Here is a 22,607-nt window from a genome sequence, read left to right on the forward strand (position 1 = left end):
TTTTTATCAGGTAATAAATATTTATTTATTTATTTTTTGCTTTATTACCAATTACACATTTGTCTATACCTGTGACAAAAACCTTACAATACGTACTTGTTTACCTTTCAAGTGAATATATTTTATTTGAATATGTTTAGTGATTCATAACCTTATCTCCCAGGGTAATAAATATGACATTAAAAAGCTTCATTGTTCACTGTTGGAGAGCTGTATCAGTCCCAAATCTCTATTGCATTCATCAGAGAGGGTGTGTCAAATTCATTTTTACATTGCATAACTTAAGCTTCAACAGATCTTTAAAAGGGACAATTCAACTGTATAAACAAAATTTTTGTTTTCATATTTTTCTTTGTAAAGAGGACACTGATATGGTAACTTTACCCTTATTTTTTCAGCAGTATTAGTCACTTCTTACACTTTAAGACCAAAGGCTTCTATTTTAGAGATAGCCGATAGAGATTTCAATAAAGCCTGTTTCTGATGTTGATTGTTTTGATTCAAATACAACCAATCACCGAAATGCGCTGCATTATTTTTGTCAATTCTTAAAGCCGATATTGATTTTTTTCTTCTTCCATTTACATGATTAAAAATGACATTGAATAGATGTTACATAACCTTAATTTAAACAAAAAACAAAAATTTTTCAGCTAATCAAACAAAATGAAAACAGAATGCAAATGGAGGGGACAAGAAAACATGCACTTCCCATGATCTTAAGACATGTTTGCTGAATGCACTAATATGTGAACAGGGTGCATTGCATTTTCTGATGCAGATACATGAAGAAAAATGTTTAAATAGTCCAAACATATAGGACTGTAAAGACTATTTCTATTCTATTTTAAGACTTTATAACTTTTCTGGCCCTTAAGGGATTGATGAATTGTCATGAGGGACTTAAGAGTTTGGCCAGAGTATCACAGTACAGTATATCTAAAAGCCAATAGCTCTTTTTCAGGGTGTCAGGAGAAACAAAAACAAAACAAATATCTCAAAAGTGAATGTGAATTTTGCAGATATGTTAGGATTTAGACTGGTTTTGGGGAGGGATCCCGCACCCACTGTTTAATGTAAAGCTGTGGGCAAATCATTAAACAATAAATGTCTTTGTCCTTTTTAAAAAAGGTCTTAATGAATATGACATTGCTTCTAAAAACCTCTTTGTTCATCCAAAACCATGACCCTAAATGGTAGGACAAACATTTTGTTATTTTAACACCGTTGTTGTTTCACCTAACCTTTAATTATGCAAAGCATGCACCTAAAGCTCACAGTTTTTATATTTCATTAAACTCATTTTAAAATTGAGGGATTGATTGGAGATTTGGATGGATTATTTGTAGACGGTTGTGCTTGTTTATTAAAAAAAAAAAAAAAAGACATTTTAAAGCACTTTACCAGGTAATGGCCAGAATGCCTGCCCTGGAAATGTTAAATTACTTTTTTTTTTTTTTTTTAAGCAATGCACATGTGCAAAATAATACTGGAGCTCCAGGCTATATGCCAAGCTAAACCGTGTGTTACTTTCGGGTGAGAGAATAGGACAAATAATGCTGAAATTTTAATATTTTGGCTGATCATTGACTGGATTAGTAAAGTAAGCAGAATATGTAACATCAGTCTACATATCCTAAAACTATGCTATCTTTAGAAAATAAAATGACAAAATAGAAAAGACAACTCTGTTAAGGTGCTTTAAATGGGTTTCTGTACTTTCACATTTTAAACCTAATCCCACATGCAATTTATTTCTTTGTTTGACTCCCTATTGTGTTTTAATCTCAGTCATATAAAATAACAGCTTAATAAAACACGATATGAATATTTTTTATTGACCAAATCAAATTAAGATATTGAACTTAATGAGATTATAACACTGTCTATCTGCCCATGCATCCATCCATCCCTCTTAGAGGAATTCAGAGTAGAAAAAGTATAAAGCCGCAGGGGGAGAGAAAGGGAGAGAGGGAGGAGGGGGATACTTGGCGAGAGGTAACCTGCACCTGCACATGAAGGACGCCTCTCCAGCTCTCTGTTTCTTTCCCGTTCTTCTTTAATAGGATAATGAATAGAGTAGTGCATGCTTTTACTGGATGAGCGAGGACGCTTTCAGAGGTCAGTGAGTGGAAGACCCGGAGAGAAAGTTTGATGCGCGGCTCCGCTCCGAGCAGCAGCTGGACTCTGAGCGCCAGAGATGCTTTGACAAACACTGGGAATATCTGAGCCAAAATACTTCTTTGCCTTCGAGAAACTGAGATATTACAGGTAATTTTAAAAATATATGTAATATCGGATGTTTTATCTCAGATGTATTAGTTCTAAAATTTGATTAAACGTGTTTTCTTTCCGTTAACTTTAAGTCAAATATCTTCAGCTTTTATGACTAAATATGTGACTTTATTTCTTTTCCTAAAATTTTAAATTCATTTTGTTGATGTATCTTCTAGGCCTATGTGGCCATTGAAATTAGCAGAAAAGCATACATTTAAAGTAAAATGAAATCTAAGTGTTTATTTATGTTTGGATATTCAGAATCTCTGATTTTACATGAAACCTGCTATTTTTATTTATTTTCTTTTTCTCCCCTGCAGATATGGATCAGAAGACAGCATGTGCTGGATGCCACCGGCCGATTAGGGACAGGTTCCTGCTCAGAGTCAGTGATGGCCTCTGGCATGAGGGGTGCATGCGGTGCGCAGCGTGCGGGGAGCCGCTCAGGAACTCCTGCTTTCTGCGGGACAGCAAACTTTTCTGCAGGCGGGACTACGCTGAGTGAGTGAACTTCCTATTTTCATAGTAACCGCAACTTTCTAAAGATCCATTGCAAACTAAAGCTTTGTTCTGACCCAGTCTTGTGTGTCTTGGTGTTATTGAGCGCAAAAAAAAAAAAAAAAAAAAAAAAAAAAAAAATATATATATATATATATATATATATATATATATATATATATATATATATATATATATATATATATATATATAGTTTAAGTAATAGCTGTGTTTATTCATTTGTCTGTGATTATTTTTAACCCACTTAGAATGTACTTCAATTTTCAAGCTAACATCCTAAATAATTAGGCTTTATTGTAACACTGCAAAGTGTATGCAGGCATCCTTTGCTTTTTGGAGTTTCTCCTCTCAATTATTTCTCATTTGGATCTGATAGACCAACATATAGTCTTTGGGGGTGTGTGCCTGTATGTTTTGTATCTCCCTATCCACACTCAGGAGCTTCCCCATGCACAGCATGCTGCTGCCATACATTTATCACTAAAGGATGATGAGGGAGTCAGTAACTTAAACGGTTAGTGCTTGACCAAAGGTAGTGTTTTAATGATGGTCAAAAACTCCAGCCTTGGTGTGTTTCAACCGTTATTTGCATGTTTACTTTGTCCCTCATGGGTTCTTCCTAGTTTATGGTGTGCAGAGATTCTAGTTGTCGGGGTCAGTATTTTCTGGAACCTGGTGCTTTGGACATTTTCTTCTCCTCCAGAATTACCATGCATATTTTTGGCTACCTCATGCACTAATTATCTCCTTGCCCGTAAGTTTTATTGGTTAACCAACAATTTAGCGCATTTGCATGGTGCCATATTCTGTCCTGTTTTGGATTAAAAAGCTTGGAAATTAGTTTCATAACTTAACCTACCCCCTCTGGTGCTTCTTTGGTCGGTATTTGTTCACTAATCTGCTCTAACAAGCATGTAAGGCTGTCATAAGAGTTTATTTTACACCAAAAACTATTCAGACAATATTTGCTAATAAAAGTTAAAGTTGATAGTGTTTGATCTTATTTAGAAGATTCGGAACATTGATGACTGTGGTTCGAAAAAATGGGAAAAGGTGCAACTAGTATGAATATTTTGCAAGGCATTGTGTGTAATCTTTTATAGCAAAAAGGGGTCTTTATACCTTATTGCATATTTGCAATAATTTTTTTTTTTTTCATTTGGTTTCCATTTCCTTATGGCCCTCTGTCCAAACGCTGGCCCAACTTTTACAAAAGAACCCTTGTCCACTGCTTGACCTTGATGAAGACTATGTGTTGGTTTGTTCTTTTTTTTGCAAAAGAAATACAGAATCTTAATTATTCAAAGAAACATTTGAAATTTTTAAGACATTAAACAGACTTTAAGAGGAAGTTGGCCTGGTGAGGTGAGAGGAGGTGACTGCAGAGTGTGAGGGTGGAGAAGGAATGTAAGGAGACCATTGTTTATTGTACATCAACATAGACAACACATGCACAATAATGCCATCGCACCTTCATAAGCAACCAGGGGTGCAGCTCAGCTGACACATTGTCAAAATGTGTTAAGATGTTGAGGGCCATCGGCTTGGCAAGTGCAAGCTGGGGAAAACATATGGTGTCCTCCCCACCTTTCACACCTCACTCAAAGAAATGTTCTTTCATCCTCACATTCTTCCTTCAAGCTGCTCTCACCCAAAAAAAGAGACGGTACACCCCAAAAGGCATTAACCCAGATTATCCTGGAACAGTGTATCAATCAAGGCAACCCAAAAAAGTTAACCAAAAGAAATCATCAGCATTTTAGAGAAATATTTAAAAGAAACGCAAACCTTCATTTAAATTTGGTTGAATTTTTCAATCGGAAATTAGACACTATGTCAAATTTCCACACAGCGCCATATAATGAGAGGAGAGTTCAGAACCAAAGTGTGTTGCAAAGAGGTAATTAGTAGAGCAGAACCATATGTCAGAAGGTCTCCTGCATCCCTCACAGAAAGATGGTGAGAATGGTGTGAACTTATTTTGGGGGACAGTGCGCTCCAGGAGCCCTGGCGCTATACGCAGTGGCATCTGGAAATTTCTTCCTGCAGCAGCTCCTGCGTTGAGCAATGGGACGAGGTCCAGTCGACCGTAAGATATCTGAGCTGATCAATTAGCAGGAGGCCTGGTGCCAAGGCTTCACCTCTGAAAACACCTTCCCCTACCCTCACCCAACCTCCCTCCCCCCCGTCCTGTCTGATGACACACATGGGCACTGCTTTTGTCCTCAATGAGCGTTTCAAAACGTGTGCCAAAATGGTCTCAACCAAACAAACGGTGTCCTGCCTCTCCTCCTTTTTGAGATGCAGAGCGAGCGTGATTTTTGCATACTGAGACAACATTTGTCTCTTACCACATGCTGAATCCTCTGTCTGGATTGGGCTTGGATTTTTAATTCAGTGCATGTGGCGAGTAGCCAGAAGAGTTTGTGAGGAGTGAACCAGTGTTCTCCGTCGGAAATGTTTGAGATCTCTTCTCTTGTTTGTTTGTTTGTTTTTGATTAAACATGAACCATATTACAGGAAGTTACAGATTATGCAGAAAGATATTTCAAATTATAACTGAAGAAACAAATGTAAAGTCAACGGATGAATACATGTATACCACATAAAAGAGAGCATACGACGTCCATAATGAATTATAAAATGTTTTATTCCTTGAATTAAGATAATATAAAAACAAAAAAAACATAACTGTTATGCTCGAAGGACAGGCATGAATAATCCTAAAAAAACATTTTCGAGGGGCCGTTTTCTGTTCTTTAATTTCTTCTAAATCCTGTTATATTTCATTTTAGCGCATACATTAACGTATTTGTAATTTTTTATTTAGGGATTGAATTCGGATGTAATTGTTTGTATATATCTGACATCATCACACAAATAGCTCATGCTAGTTTACAAGATAAAGCACAGTGAGAAAATATTAAAGTTTAGATTTTATCTGTTATTGAATTCACCTCTGAAATCACATCTTTTATCCAACAAAGTACATAGTACTGTTGCCATTTAAAAAAAAAACTAATGATCTAATCAGATATAACTTAATAAAATGCAGATCTGTGCATATATGTGCACTTTTTTTTGCATTTCATGGAGGATAACATACCTAGAAATATTACTTTGGAGTCCTTCCAGCTCAATTTTAGGGCACAGATTGTTTACATTGTATGCAAATGTGTTTGGGTAAGCAATAATGAGTTAAGACCATATATATTTGTTTGTCAAGATTTAAATAAAAATATACTAACAATAATAAAATAACATTAAAAAACAGTATTAACACTTTGAGAGAATATTTTTTGTTTAAAAAAATAGTTTGAATTACTACATGCAATTTAGATAAATAAAAAGTTACTTTTTTGAATAAGATTCATTATTTCAACTAACATTTTCTGGTTTCAGACATGTAGATCTGATAGTGTAGATCCAACTGACGAACCCAGGCTGAAACAGGGTAGGGCGATCAGTACATTGTTTACAGTAACTTTTTTTTTTTAAAGTAGTACTTCCTATTGTAAATCTATGCAGTAAAGAACAATATAAGATAATTTTACACAAAGTGCCAGCAACTAAAATCATTCTATATGATTATCAATGTAAATAAGCAAATTAATAACTTTATCTCTAAAGAGCACGTCCAAACAGACATATATTATGTTATATTTAATCACTGATTAAAGCAAGATCTGTGAAATATATGTAAAACTTGTGATCTTTTTGGTTTTAAGGGCTACTTTTAATACCCCAGTTGTTTATAAAATGTATTAAGATAGTATTCTAGTCAGACAATACAAGGTCTAGTTTGGTATGGCTGCCAGGAACTATATAGATCACCTAAACGGCTCAGTGGGTATGTGGACTGGACAGAAGACGGGTCTTCAGATCTTTGTCTTGACTGTAGGTGCACTTGACCCGAAGATGCATATCTGATATGTTTTCTATGTTCCTGTATGTGTTCAGTGGAGGATCCAGGTTAACCTGATCCAGAAACAGGATCTCTGCTTGTCCAACAGAGCAGTCGTCTGTTTGCCCGACTGCCAAAGGTCAGCTCTCAGGTCATGGCAAGAACAATAAGGGAGTGTAGTTTCTTTCTTTTTTTTCTGCTGTTGTTTTTCACACAGTATATCACCCTTAAATTGCCACATAGTACAGTATCAGTACCAAGAAGTGCAATATTGTGCTGACCATCATGTCACTAATTGGTCTTAATCCAGCATGACTGAGAGTTCCCGCTCTTCCGGCTGAGTCGCTGGGCCAATCATGTCAGCGGAAACTCTGAAATATTAAACATCTTGAGCTGCTTCATAAGTATTTCAGGTACTCTTACCTTTGCATTACGGACAAGGGCTAATAGGGTGAACAGGATTTAACGCATAATGGAACGGCGGTTCTCGAAACAAGAAATTATCTCAAAACATTAATGCATGCAGTTTGCTCTCTGCTGACATCTATCATTAGCATCACAGGGAGAGATCAGCTCAGTGTATCCCAGAGACCCACAAACACTTCAGGTATTTCCTCAACCACACTTCCTTTGATATATTTGGGTGATGCCTCCTGTGTCACCACAGGAATGTGCATACCACAGATGGTATGCTGGTCGTAAGAAAGCCCACACCATCAACACTGAGGGACAGACGTCTTTGTCAGGTCAAGTAGGGAGACTGCTGAGCCTCGGGGACCTGTGTTCTCTGTTACCAGAGTGACAGAAAAAGGTCTCAGTAATGTTTGATTTCAGGACATCGGAGCTTAGAGCACTTGACATGAATCCTCTGTCAGGAGTGTTTGTTTTGTCTTTACTTTCAGTCTGTTGGTTTTTGAATATTTAGCAAAATATCTAATATTAAGTAAAAAGAATTGTTTCTCTATATATTCAAAATGAAATATTGAAAAATATTAATTAAAATGTATTCATAAAGTTTAAAGTTTCATGTGTTAATGTCTAATGTTATATATTTATCTGCATGATAAAAATAACAAACCAAATACAAAAAAATATGAACATATCTCGATGCATTGCATAAGAAATGCATGAAAAATGCATACATTAGAACCTTACCTGTTTAATATAATATATGTAAAATATATGTAAAATATTAGAATACTAATATTTTTTTAAACTTATACTTTTACAAACCCTGATATTATTATTTTTTTAAACAATTAGGGAAACCCTAATGTTCATGTCACTACTTTTCAAGCCTTTAATTCACAGCATTTAAGTAAAATCAAGGAAAACCTATGAATTTACTTTAATTTACATCTTGAAAAACAACCAGAAGAAATCAGTCCAGACATCAATTCTAAACTTCAGCAAGCCTTGTTTCTCCTTTGGTACAATTTCCAAACACTTAAAAGTCACAACATTTCACTCTACAAGCAATAATGTGCAGATATCAAGAGATGAGAATGTCTAGTCATACCACCGACAAAGCAGATGTTTGGCTTTCCTAGAAATAAATGCTTTCTGTAAATTGTGCTTTAGGGTACAACGTCAACTATGAAGTATGGTGTTAACATGATCATTGTTCGGGCTGTTTTGCCTAAGTACGGACTAAAGCACTTCACAAGTGATGGCATAATGATAAAAGAAAATTTAGCCTCTTATGAACATGCCAGTCAGATTCAACAAACGTTCTTAATGCAGTCCACCTGCGTGTAAGTAAGCACACGTTCCTGAGAAATGTAAATCTGCTTAATCACCGCCCCAATAATGACATATAAGGCTACATACAAGTGGGAAGGCTATGCATTCCCATGCCTTTGTTCATTAAAAGAAATATTCGAGGTTCTGCTGACTTAGACATGAGCAGCAAAATTTATTGGTTGCACTGTTGCGGAAGTAAAAACAAAATAACAAAATAAAAGTTATTTGATCAGAAAACATTCAATAAAGACTACTGGTGAGGCAAGTGGTGCAACATATGATGTTAATATGAATTTACCATCAACCAGCATGACAACATTCTGCTAAATCTCCTTTAATAAATACACATATGTTTACTGTACATCTCCAGACCACGTCTGTCATTATCACACTCTCCATCTCTCGTACAATGAATTATAAAAATGTAACAGTTCAGACAGACACAATCCGGAATATTCTGCATTTAGTGTAATAACAAAGCTAAGGAGCTGCTATGAAGTGAAATTAATGCGAGTTTTACTGTGTTGCTGAATCTTCCATCTATTTTCTGTTCCAGATTTTATTTCAATAGTAGCTTGATCCCACATAGAACTCACTGACTGTTCTTTTTTGATGAAGTGAATATATATAATAAATAAACCAATGTATAATAAATAAACCAATGTCCCCTGGATGTGCCAGTTGTGGGTGTAGTGACCAATAGATCTGTCATCAGTCAATAAAAATTTTATTTATAAGTGCAGAATTGCATAGTATATAATGATGTTGCCTAATAAAATGGAAAATTGCTTCTAAGCAACAACAAATGTTGTAATTTTGTGAAAAACTAGGTTTACATAATAGCTGACTGATTTTTGAAAGCTCATATGTCAAGTCTGAAGCAATCATTAAATTTGTTTGTACCTGAGGGATGATTAGAAATAGGAGAAAATGGTGAATGCGACATTTTCTTCTAAATCACTCATAAGAACAATTTAAGTATTAATTTGTTTGTACGTAACCCTAAACCTGTTGGATGAGAACCATCATTTGAAGATACTGAATGCAACATCTCAAGATGTCAGCAAAAAGTTGAAATTCAAACATAAACTTTTAAAGGGCTAAAAACTAAAAACTACAAAAAAAACTACGGAATCACTTACAAAGTTATTAAAGGACAAAACCAGTGTTTTGATATGGTCATCAGAAAGTCCTCATCTCAGTCCCGTACGTGGGTAGTGCTGAAAAGATGTGTGAGCAAGGCTGCCAACAAACATCTGTACCTGGTACATCAGTTCTGTCAGGAGGCATAGGCCAAAATTCCTGCAAACTGCTGTGATTTTGGAAGGAGATCAATAAAATACTGCCTATAAAACATACGAGCTAAACTCAGTTAAAAGTAATAAGAAAAAGAAAATGTCTTTCACTATTCTCGCCTTTAGCAAACAGAAGTTATTTTGGTTACATCTGATTTAATGTCATATTTACAGACATCTGCATGTGTTTATAGTTCATGTAAATGTCTGGTTTTACCATTATGTGAAATTTTCAAAATTTAATACAAAAATGACTGTAGTTTGATAATTGTAGAAAATCTCTTGTCATTTATCATTGAAATATTATTTGTGATCCATTTTACTTTGTCTGAGAAAAATTAGCGCTACTAAAACCACAGATGTTTTGAAGCCGTTTGACTTCTGATATCAAAAACACTTCTTTTGGTTGGGTAAGAGCAGTACTTTTAGGTGAAAACAAAAAAAGGGGAAAAGCTGTCACTTTCTCATGCCTCTTCCCTGACTGGTCTGGTGACCCAGTCAGGTCTGGAAACAAACGCCAGCTCCGGGATGATGACGCGTCATCCTGCGTGACAGACCCAAAATGTGGCCATGCCAACTGAAGGACAATGGTCCCGCTGCTCGGGGGCTGGCTCTGCCTTTGTCTGTCTCTGGTTAAGCAGACTTACAGATAATTCCACAGATAATTCTTGGGAGCAGCGGCTCAGTCTCACCCACCAGGAGATCTGATTCCCCCCCTCAGCCTGGAGCCATGGCCTGCAGAGAGCCTTTTCTCTTGATCCCCCAGGAGCACGGCCTCGGACACAGCAGTCGGAGCCAAGGCAACAGTCTCTCTGGGCTGAGCCCACCAGTCCTGGTTGCCAGGCGCTAAAATACACACCCAACACACTGAGGGTATGTGTCTAAATGGTTTAGGGTTGGAGAAGGAAGAGGAGGAGAAAAGGGTAGAAGTCAGGAACTGGTTGGGATTATGAATGACAGCCAGGTTCAGCAACATTCCCCAGGTCAAGAAAGTTTTTTATTTTTTTATTTTTCTCATAAAGTCTCATTTATTGAGGTGTAGGCAATCTTGAAAACACAAAAGCATTTATTTGACAGTTCCTCATAGTGTTGTTTATGTTCTGTCTTACACCTGCTTCTCTCCAGTCTGTTTGCAGTCCGATGTGGGGGCTGTGCAGAGGCCATCTCCCCTGCAGAGCTTGTGATGCGAGTCGGGGCAGCCGCATTCCACCTGCACTGCTTCACCTGCAAAGTTTGTTCCCGCCGCCTGCAGACTGGAGATCGCTGCGTCCTCAGGGAGGGGCAGCTTCTATGTGCTAGAGAGGACTACCATCAGTGTCTGGACAGTCCAGTATCTCCAGATGCAGGTAGGCAGTCTGAAGGCTTTGATGCTGCTTCTCTTTCACTGACTGTTAATGATATATGGGCTCTTTATACTTGCTTAAAGGGATGAAACTGGTTTGCATATCACTTTAAAGAGGTATAAATTGCACATCTTAATTAGGTTTTATGTGATATTTGAGTGTATCTAAATAGGTCAATTATTTTATATTTAAGTGATGCTAAATTTATCTTATCATGCATAAATTAATTGGATGAAAGATTCATTCTAGTTACTGATTTATTGATACAAATGTTATTTTACCTTAAGGATTGCTTATTCTAAGACAATTTGGAACACCTGTTTTTTTAATAAATAATAATAATTATAAAAAAAAAACAATTTAATCTCAAAGGCACTCAATTTTGACTACATTACATATAAGATGTATGATAAACTGACTTTCTCACCTCAGCCCTTCAGGAGGTATTAGTACGATTAGAGGGTATGTCGCCCCTCAGAAAGAGGTGTAGCTAGCAGAGAGATCCAGGCATGCGAGCTAGAAGGAAGTACTTCTCCACACAACTGTAATAATAAAGTCCTGTGGCAATGTACTTTGAGACAAGCAAGCTTTAAAAGTCATGAAAACTATAAAACTCTGGAGTGAAACAGGCTTTTTTTTTTGTGCAAGGGGAAATCAAAATAAAATCAAAATTTTGATTTTTTGTAGAAGTTTTCTAAAATATAGGTTAAAATAGGAATTATTCAAAACACTGCCAGAATTTAGATGCAAATGCATGTTGAGTTGATATTTTATAAAAATGTTTTTATTTTATTGGGGGTATAAATTTGAATAAGGGGAAAAAAGAGTCCTTCCTACCTTCCTCAAAACACAAAAATATCAACTTATATAAATGACCAAACATCCGCCAGGTGGTATTTAGTGATATATTATAGTAGTAAGAAGGACTTGAATACTATAATGCCAATAAATATTGTTTCTTGATTATTGAGAAGTCTGTAAACAGTATACTTATTGTAAAAGAATGAAAGAAACAACGTTTTTGTCAAAGTTGATACCCTTTCCCATAGAATTATTTATCTTTTAAGTGATGCAAATCTCATTTTCATCACATAGATGTTTGTAGGTAAATTTACTAGAATATTCCTGAAAAAATGTATGTATTTATGCTTCATTTGCTGATTTTAACAAATCTGTTATGCGTAAAATGGCAAGTTTCAGTTGGCATTTTAGGGCATATTGCAATTTACTGCTACTGAATAAAAAGCATTTTATTCTAATTGAGACTTATTTACGGAAGAGGATTAGGGCCAGTGGAAAAAAAAAAATATTTAACTGATTTTTAAATTTTATTTCAGATATAGTATGGGAAAAACAGTCAGAATTCTGAGAAAAAAGTCAGAATTCTGACTTTTTTCTCAGAATTCTGACCTTTTTTTATTGTCAGAATTCAGTCAGAATTCTGAGAAAAAAAGTCAGAATTCTGACAGCTACAACATTGGGCTTATTTTAATCGAGCATCTCTTTCCACATGTTTGCTTTGAGCCCTTTATAGCTAGTGTTAAACAGCACATATTATTAAATTCTTTTAACAATTACTTTTTTCTTTTGGAAGTTCTTCTCTAATGACCAAATTTTAGAATGCACCACGTTTGATTGTCATCTCAGCAGGTTATCCCATCTGAGCTGCAGATCTCTGCAGCTTCTCCATTTAATACTTTCCTCTCTCCGTCTGACATTTTATTTATAAGGACAGATAGATCACTGCTCTTGGTTATATTTAAACATTATCTTGTTTTATAGCCCCTGTCGGTTTCGATTTCATTTTTTCCTTGAACCTCACAAACAACTGTCTATTTGGTTTGTATTTAGGATTAAATTATAAAAAAGTGGCTTACACACTGCTCCCTTTTCCATGATCTATTTGGTGATTTTGAAAGCAGATGGTTGCTTTGAATGTATTTTTTTGAATATCAGTGTAAAGGTGATCAAAAGGATATTTGTGTCACTTATACCAAAGATTATGTTTGAAAAGTTTAAATGTATGCATGAATTTGAGGTGGTCATTGGAGCATGACAGAAACACATAAACGTGAAATTGGAATGGTAATTTTTCATGGCACTGCATAAAGCTGTCTGCAAACAATTGAGTGGAATTTATAATAAATTCTGAATGAAGATATAAAAGTGGAAATGTGATCTCCTGATTTGAACAGAACAACGCTTAAAATCCTCAAATGTCAATTTTTTTTCCACTGGAAGTTTTCTGCTCCTTTGCTGAAAAATTGCTTTAAAATTCTCCTTCGAATTGTATGTATTATGTCTTAAAAATCAATTCTTGATCGCAAAAGTTTGAATTCGAAAGTTTAAGCTTGAAAGAATTATCAGTTAAATCTGTAGTGAATGCTGGGGCCACATTATGCTCCTTAAACCATTCTTGGACATCTAAAAAGTATTAAACAATGGCAGTTAATGAGTCTAAATGCTACATAATTGTTTATGTCCCATTCTTGCAAATAGGATCTTAGCAATTCAAATCCATACATTGAATTGTTCGTTAAGATGTGTTTACTGGGACTAATCTATACATTATGGGCCGGATCTATCAAAGGTTTGCGTGTATTAAAACGTGAGCTATTTCACTGCGCACGCTAAAAAATGTACAAACGGATCTATCAACAGCGTGCTAAAAGGATTTGGTCTTTAAAACGTGCTAAATAGCGCCTCTTATCCATTTAGTACTTTTTCTTCTATGAATATGCAATATGGGGCGTTTACACGCAAAAGTGCGTCTTGTGGGAGGAGAACATGTAAATATATTAATTTAGCACTCGCAAAGTGATTTATCAAACCTGAAAGCAATTTTGCTAACTGTATCTGACTCTATATTTAACACGTTTCAAAAGAAGGTGCAAATGGTCTGTATGCGTAATTGCGCACACATGGCAGCGGTTATTGTCGCAAGAAGGAGACATGGAAATGAAGCAAGGAGACGCAGAGAACGCATTTTTTCACTCCGTGTGAATATTTTTGGAATGAACGAGGAAACGACCATCAAAACATATCGTTTATCCAGCATTGCCATTTTGGAGCTGTTGGGGGAACTCCGAATGGATTTGGAGCCAGGCACAAGGAGGACCCACGCAATACCAGATATCACAAAACTCCTTGCAACATTGCACTTTTTTGCATCTGGGATCTCCCAATCTCGTTTTTCAGAAGTGCTGTCCGACGTTCTAAATGCCATGTCGCCCTGACTACCGGAGAACCCCGACCTCTGCGCCTGTGGAGCAACATGCCAATGCTGCGGGGATGAATACGCGCAATAATCTCATCCACAGTCACTTCTTGTGAGCCATTTGGTATGTGCATTTTTCTACAGGCCAATACAAAACACCTGGTTTTTTTTTTTTTTTTTTTACTGCAGTGAAGTAGAAATTCAGCCACATACCACCTTAGGGAATAAAGGTTGCCAAAGTTTATATATATAATTTTTTGGAGGGGGTGGGGGTGTCACTGTAAGATAAAAATTTCTTAATGCACTAGTTTGCACAAACTACAAACTACTTTGCCGCAAACCACAAAACGCGCAAAACCATCATTTAAATAGGGCGTCTCCAACAGTTTTGCACCTGCCGCCAGTTACGCAATCGCTCTTGTTAAATCACCCGCAAACCATGGTTCAGCCCCTCGCGCAAAATTCCAGTTTGCTAGCGCAAATTACTGCACGCAAAATTGGATCTTGATAAATCCGGCCCTATGTCACTATCATGTCTGTCCAGGAGGTGAAAGTGACGATGTTGAAGAGGAGGCGTTGGAGCGAGTTGTACACACTATTTCGAAAAGGCGAGCTGGTGCAGATAATCCAGAAGGCAAACGTCCCAAAAGACCTCGAACCATTCTGACAACGCAGCAAAGACGCACCTTTAAGGCTTCCTTTGAAGTCTCATCGAAGCCTTGTCGGAAGGTAAAGAGCTGCATTGACTGTACCAAGTTATAGCTAATGAGCTGTAGATGACATTCTTCAAATGTTTTCTGCTTAATGATAAGAGCTGATATTTTAAATGAAGCCAGTGAATGTACATATTAAAAAGCAAAGAGCATTTCAAATCTAGTATTCTTACAATCTGTCTTTTGTGTTTGATTTAGCCTGGGGAGAGCCTCCAGATGTTTTAGGGGTATAGTGGAGGATGTTCTTTTTCCGGGTGGAACATCAAAATAAGTGTAGTCCTCCTAATTGTAAATTATTCTGCTGTTATGTTTACGTAAGGCTGTCTCACGTGCTCGTCCCCAGTTAGCTATCCTTTTCTACACATGCGCACTCTCAGGTGTACAGGTGCTGGTCATAAAATTAGAATATCATGAAAAAGTAGATTGATTTCAGTAATTCCATTTAAAAAGTGAAACTTGTATATTATATTCATACATTACATACAAACTCATATATTTCAGATGTTTATTTGGTTTAATTTTGATGATTACAAATGACAACAAATGAAAATCTCAAATTCATCATATCAGAAAATTAGAATATTGTGAAAAGGTTCAAAATTGATGGCCCCTGGTGCCACACTCTAATCAGCTAATTAACTCAAACCACCTGCAAAAGCCTTTAAATGGTCTTTCAGTCTAGTTCTATAGGCTACACAATCATGGGGAAGACTGCTGACTTGACAGTTGTCCAAAAGACGACCATCGACACCTTGCACAAGGAGGGCAAGACACAAAAGGTCATCGCTAAAGAGGCTGGCTGTTCACAGAGCTCAGTGTCCAAGCACATTAATAGAGAGGCGAAGGGAAGGAAAAGATGTGGTCGAAAAAAGTGTACAAGCAAGAGAGATAACCGCACCCTGGAGAGGATTGTGAAACAAAACCCATTCAAAAATGTGGGGGAGATTCACAAAGAGTGGACTGCAGCTGGAGTGAGTGCTTCAAGAACCACCACACACAGACGTATGAAAGACATGGGTTTCTGCTGTCGCATTCCTTGTGTCAAGCCACTCTTGAACCACAGACAGCGTCAGAAGCGTCTTGCCTGGGCTAAAGAGAAACAGGACTGGACTGCTGGTGAGTGGTCCAAAGTCATGTTCTCTGATGAAAGTAAATTTTGCATTTCCTTTGGAAATCAAGGTCCCAGAGTCTGGAGGAAAAGAAGAGAGGCACTTCATCCACGTTGCTTGAAGTCCAGTGTAAAGTTTCCACAGTCAGTGATGGTTTGGGGTGCCATGTCATCTGCTGGTGTTGGTCCATTGTGTTTTCTGAGGTCCAGGGTCAACGCAGCCACATACCAGGAAGTTTTAGAGCACTTCATGCTTCCTGCAGCTGACCAACTTTTTGGAGATGCAGATTTCATTTTCCAACAGGACTTGGCACCTGCACACAGTGCCAAAGCTACCAGTACCTGGTTGAAGGACCATGGTATCCCTGTTCTTAATTGGCCAGCAAACTCTCCTGACCTTAACCCCATAGAAAATCTATGGGGTATTGTGAAGAAGAAGATGCAATACACCAGACCCAACAATTCAGAAGAGCTAAAAGCCACTATTGGAGCAACCTGGGCTATCATAACACCTGAGCAGTGCCACAGACTGATCGACTCCATGCCACGCCGCATTGCTGCAGTAATACAGGCCAAAGGAGGCCCAACTAAATACTGAGTGCTGTACATGCTCATACTTTTCATGTTCATACTTTTCAGTTGGCCAACATTTCTATAAATCCTTTGTTTTTATTGGTCTTCAGTAATATTCTAATTTTCTGATATGATGAATTTGAGATTTTCATTTGTTGTCATTTGTAATCATCAAAATTAAACCAAATAAACATCTGAAATATATGAGTTTGTATGTAATGTATGAATATAATATACAAGTTTCACTTTTTAAATGGAATTACTGAAATCAATCTACTTTTTCATGATATTCTAATTTTATGACCAGCACCTGTATATCTGTGGTGTGCTACGGTTTCAGACAGTCATTAAAAGTTGACTTTCTCAGTGCGGTGAGAAATTTCAATCATTTAATACACAGATATATGCCTGGAAGTGCGCATGTGCAGAAAAATATAGCAGGACGAGCATGGCCTTACATAAACATTTCACAAAAATGATTGACAATTAGGAGGACCGCTTATTTAGATGATCCACCCAGAAATAAAAGATCGTGGATCAGTGGTGAGTCTGATGTAGTGGAAAAATAACAAATCGTCTTTTTGGAAAGTAAGCTTGTATGAGTAATGAGACCAGCAACTTTTAAACAGAGCATGCACGAGGAGAAATGGGCTTGTGCATGCTCTCACACATGCATTTAATAGGCATTTCATCTCTAGAGCGGGTACAGGGTTGTGCATGTGGATTTTTTTTTAAAGTTGAGAGGGCGGGCATTTTAAAATATTTGGGAAAATCCTCCCCTATACCTTTAACCTTCAAAAGTCTGATTATCTTTCATCTTATTTTGTACTTTTCTAACCTTTTTTCTCCTTCCCACCTAAATCTTAATCCAAGGTAAGGGAGACCTTGGCAGCGGAGACAGGCCTCAGTGTCCGGGTTGTGCAGGTCTGGTTCCAGAACCAGAGGGCTAAAGTAAGTACCCCCACCCTCACGTACACACACTCACAACCACACATACATACACAGACTCACATGCACATTTAATAAAAGCAGTCTTTCTGCACTGGGTTTGTAAGCCAGAGTGGAAATCAGCCTGGTTATCTCTTTATACAGGAAGCTGATGACATTTTGCAGAGAGATCACCAGAGATTAGAACCATTATTTCCTCACAAAGTGAAATCATGTGTGGTTTATCTCACTCAACTGTAACTGAGTGACTGTGGTCATGTGCCCAGGTGGCAGAGGACCTGAAAAAGAGCACAGTTTGTTATTATTATTGTTTCCTTCAATAAATGCGTTTGTTTAGATGAAGAAATTGGCTAGAAGACAGCAGCAGCTGGAACAGCAGAACACTCAGGAGCAGTGTGAACTCCCAACAGGTGAGTAAATGCCACATAGGAAGAATCTTAAGCAAAATTAGTTATAAAAAAAACTATAATCACGACATAAATAAATAATTCATCAGTAAACTTAATTATAGTATTTTAGTTGTGATCTCTGTTGGTGTGCTGTGCTCTACAGTGCCCTCCTGTGGCAGTTTGGCCACAGAGCCGCAGCACCTTGGGCCAGCCTTTGCCCATGTTCATATGGGGCTCACCTCTCTGGACCAGCAGGACTGGGACATGGACCCCTTCAGACAGGACCTGACTCCACCCCAGATGCCAGGGGATCATATGCACCCTTATGGTAAAAGATATCTGATAAAAGACCGTTTTACAGCACGACTAAAAATGTGAGCAATTAGGATAAAATTTCAATTATCCAATACACAAAGTTTCATATTTAATTCCAAATTTATTTTTATTCATTTAATTTTGAGTGATCTGAAGCATTTTATATAAGAATTTACAAAAACAGAGTCTGTTTCAGTCTATTTATCCAACTTGTAGCTAAATGTGGTGAAAGCAGTCCAGCCTACTGCCGGTACCTGTTCCTCCTCTGTCCGTCGTCCCCTCACCACCATCACTAATCCTTTACAACTGATCGAGGCTCTGTCCTGGCAAAAATCCACTCCTGATTAACTCATTATATCACAAGACAGTTGATGTCAAACCCCGAAGGTGGATTTGATCCTTTACAGTGTTATCAGCTGTCTTAAACAGCCGCTTTAATAAGCTGTTATGAGCAGCAAGCTGAGATTGCGCCCTTGCACTGTTACTTTAAGAAGATATTATACAAAACACTTTTTTTTTCATTTATTAGTATCAGATGCTAAAGTCTGGGATGTTTCTGGAGCCACTTTTTACTGCGGTGCGTCTGGTAGCTAAAGGAAAGTTAAGTAGATTTCTCCTAAATGTTTACTAACAGTAAATCTGACATGATTTACTGTTAAGCAATGTTTGTGAAAGGCTATATTAAATGTTTTTAGGAAAAGCTATACATAGTGAGATGTCAGAGGGATTGGTCGTAATGTCTAGTTTTAGGCTGCCATTCATGATTATGTTTGTTTTTGCTTAGAGAATCTGCAAAAAGTTGTGTTTGTAACCGGTCAAGCATTGAGTGAATTTTTTTTTTTTTACATAAGTGTTCTGTCTATCTAGTTGAATAAATTCTTTGGGGAAGCAAGTGAAACATCCTAAGTGGAAGTCATATTATTGTCAATGTGGAGGGAAATCAAGCCCATGGAAATGCATCTTTGCTTGAAGTCGAGTTCTTAGACTCAGCTTTGATTTTATTATAAAGTCTAAAAGGTAACGCTTTCTTTTACAGTACATCAATAACCATACAATAATATGGTAATAACATAGCAAGTCACGCTATTTTACTTTGTAACAAAAAAAGCTTTATTTGTTAATTACCCAAAAATTTAATAATTACTGGCATGTAATTATTATAATTGTTTAATATCGCATATAATTGTGTTACTATGTAACAACAGAGACATTTGGTGGGTAATTACCATTATGTTACCCACGGTTTCTATTATTGGCCACCACCTACCACCAGATTACAAAGTAAATTTTTATTTATGATCAGGTAAATAAAGCATTATAAAGCTGAACTGAAGTTACATATAAGAGTTTAGTTATGAAGTTTGGCTTGGTGTCTTCTAGGTTTGGTTTTCTGTTATATGCCAAGAAATAAACTGCATTTTACTACATAATAACACATTTGGTTTATTGCTGTAGATTAAATGACTATGAGTTACCTGGTATACTGCAAAAAATCTGAATCTAGATAAGTCATTTTTTCTTAAAATAAGTGAATTTGTTCTTGAATTGAGGAGGTAAAAGAGACATTTTGCCAATGGAACAAGACAATTTACACTTAAAAATAAGAAAACGCAATTGCATCGTCTAATTTCAAGTGCATATTATCTAATGATCTTATTTTAAGAGTAAAAATACTCACTCCATTGGCAAACTATCTTATTTACCTGCTCAAATTAAGGGTGAATACACTCAATTTAAGAAATTTTTACTTATTTCTAGATCGTTTTTGCAGTGATAATGCAAGTTTGAAATCTAAGAAGTCTGAGTTTACCTTTTCTGCCCAAAATTTGAAGCACAGTACTTACCAGAATTCTCCATAAAGTTCTTGTTGTTACCTAGTAATATAGTGTAACTTACTATGTTATTACAATCTTTTTACATGGTTACTGATGTACTGTAAAAGAAAGCGTTACCGTCTAAAAGACTCAACCAAATTTTAAAAAGACTGATCACCCTTTCAAAAGTGGACTTGATGTAATGGAAGACCAGAATTGTGTTATTAAGACAATGAATCAAGTATTGGACTAGTGTTTAATTTATTCCCCTCTTAGATTACAGAAACCATTCAATTCCAAAACTCTTTCACTATCAATGACAACAAGCATAACAACTATTGTCTTAGATGTTTATGTTAAGCTACTTCAAACTTCTTTTCACTTGTTAAAAGATTCACAAGTCTGAAGCTGAAAATTAGGCTACAAAGAAACAAAAAAGACCTTCAAGGTTTCATCATTAGCCACCCTAGCTCTTCATGCACATTAACAGATATGATACTTTACTCCTCACCTCTTTTTAAATCTTGGGGAGGTGGTGATCCGCTTCGGTAAAACATTTTCCTTACCCGAGAAAGTCTTAAAAAAGCTATTTTTGTACTGGAGAACAAACAGAATAGGTTTCTTGTAAGCAAAATATCAAATCTGTAGTGTTTGTGTGTGCAGCACACTAATTAAGATTTGGATTTTCACAGGTCTTCGGAGCTTGTACGGAGACACGGACAGGGAACATCTATGTCATGTTACTGACGAATGTCTATCTTTGGCTGGATCTTCTCCTCTGACTCCTATTGACTGCCTCTACTCCATGCAAGACTCTTACTTTGCTTCCTGATATTTGAGTTAGGCTCAGAAAGAAGGGGCATGGCACCCTGGAGATGATCTGATCTGCCCAGGCTAGTTAAGCCAAGGAATGTAAATTGGAGAAATGGACATGGACACACTGTGATGTTATGTTATTTATCATATTCCCTTCTAGATGAGCATTGTCACATAACTGCCTTTGATGCATATCTGCTGTTCAGCACAACTAATTAGCATATAAACCATGCAAGCATGATGCTGCTTCCCTCAACTTTTACAATTATACGTTAATGTTCCTCCCTCTATTGATGTAAATACTTACCTGGAAGTGTATTTATTCTCCCAATGTGTGTCTATGCTGTTCATTCATAATAATAAATATGTCCAGAAAGGTTACATGCAGGTCATTGCCTATCAGTCCCATCTAAATAAAGGTTCAGCGGATCTTCTTCCACTGGGCATTGGGTGGACAGTGAAATGTAAAGCTTTCACTGCGGTATGGGTCAGCGGCAGGTAAGCGTCGCATCCATGCCGTCTTTATCAACGATCACATTGTGCTTGCATTCTTCTACCTCCTCCTTCTTCTAGTGGGTGAGGGTAGAGGGTGAGGTGGTGGGACCACCCAGGCGTTGTGCCCAACTGGAATGCTTCCAATCCTTTGGATGGGAGGCTGACAAACCCTCAGAATTGACGGGGCACCAGACAACAGAGAGGCTGGGAGCTGTGTCAGGAGAGAATGCCCAGCGTGACGTGAAGATATGAAGCCCCGCTGTACGGATTGCCGTCTTGCCCCTGCCGTGAACCCTCTCCTGGACTGATCTCACATTTCCCACTATGAAATCAGACCTCGCAGAGCAGAGAGCGCAAGCCATTGGTCAGGAACAATCTAAGTGTCTGTCAGCATGGTGATCTGCTGCCAAGCAGAGAGCTATAGAAGTGTGCTGCAGAGAATATCTTTGTGTGAGTCCTTTTGTATCTGCTCCAAGTATCTGCTGGCTTTTGCATGAAGCAAATGCAACATTGTTTACCACAAATTACCTCATGAAGAGTTAACTGGAGTCTTCGGGTAAAAAGAATAAAATAGTCAAATGTCTTTTTGAGTCTTTGGTATATATACGGTGACCCATTCCTGCCAGGATGTAGATAATGTTTCTAAAAAAAAAAAAAAAGGAAAGTAATGTTATCATACAGCACAGCAGGTAGCAATAACCTCATTATTATCATTATGGTAGCCAAACACTTTCCTGTCAGTGGTAGGTTATTAATTGTACCCCTCGTGCCAACTGCAGGCCACAAACCCTCTGTCTTTTAACTGGTATAATTGGCTTCATGCTGTTGTAGCAGCAAGACAGATGCACATGTTTTCCTAAGGATATCATGAAGTCTTTTACCAGAAAAAAAAAAATTTTTTAGTAGTAAATAATATTGTAAAGGTAAAAAAACAGAGGTTTTATGTAGATCATTGTGATCTAGATGTGACTGTGTTCCATTAATCTATAGAATACATTTATATTCTGTTTTGCACTTTCTGCCAATTAAGCTATTTTTCCCAATGTGTTAAATACCACTAAAGCTAGATCATATATCAATATTTAGGGCTTTATTGATTCGAAGGAGCAATTTAGGCCCAAACCTTCACTTCCCTGAA

The 22,607-nt window shown here is 37.1% G+C and overlaps 1 protein-coding gene across 1 annotated transcript; it reads left to right on the forward strand.

Moving 5' to 3' along the window:
- Nucleotides 1-1,948: 1,948 nt before the first annotated feature.
- lmx1a (LIM homeobox transcription factor 1, alpha) lies at nt 1,949-22,493 on the forward strand. Its single transcript, XM_038306556.1, has 8 exons — nt 1,949-2,271; nt 2,598-2,778; nt 10,864-11,084; nt 14,843-15,027; nt 17,566-17,643; nt 17,978-18,050; nt 18,193-18,357; nt 20,851-22,493. Exons 2-8 carry the CDS (start codon nt 2,600-2,602, stop codon nt 20,988-20,990), a joined length of 1,041 nt encoding a protein of 346 aa, XP_038162484.1. The 5' UTR covers nt 1,949-2,271; nt 2,598-2,599; the 3' UTR covers nt 20,991-22,493.
- The last annotated feature ends 114 nt before the right edge of the window (nt 22,494-22,607 follow it).

The sequence above is a fragment of the Cyprinodon tularosa genome, unplaced genomic scaffold (genome assembly GCF_016077235.1).
Source record: "Cyprinodon tularosa strain WSP-4 unplaced genomic scaffold, ASM1607723v1 ctg585, whole genome shotgun sequence".
NCBI classification, from domain to species: domain Eukaryota; kingdom Metazoa; phylum Chordata; class Actinopteri; order Cyprinodontiformes; family Cyprinodontidae; genus Cyprinodon; species Cyprinodon tularosa.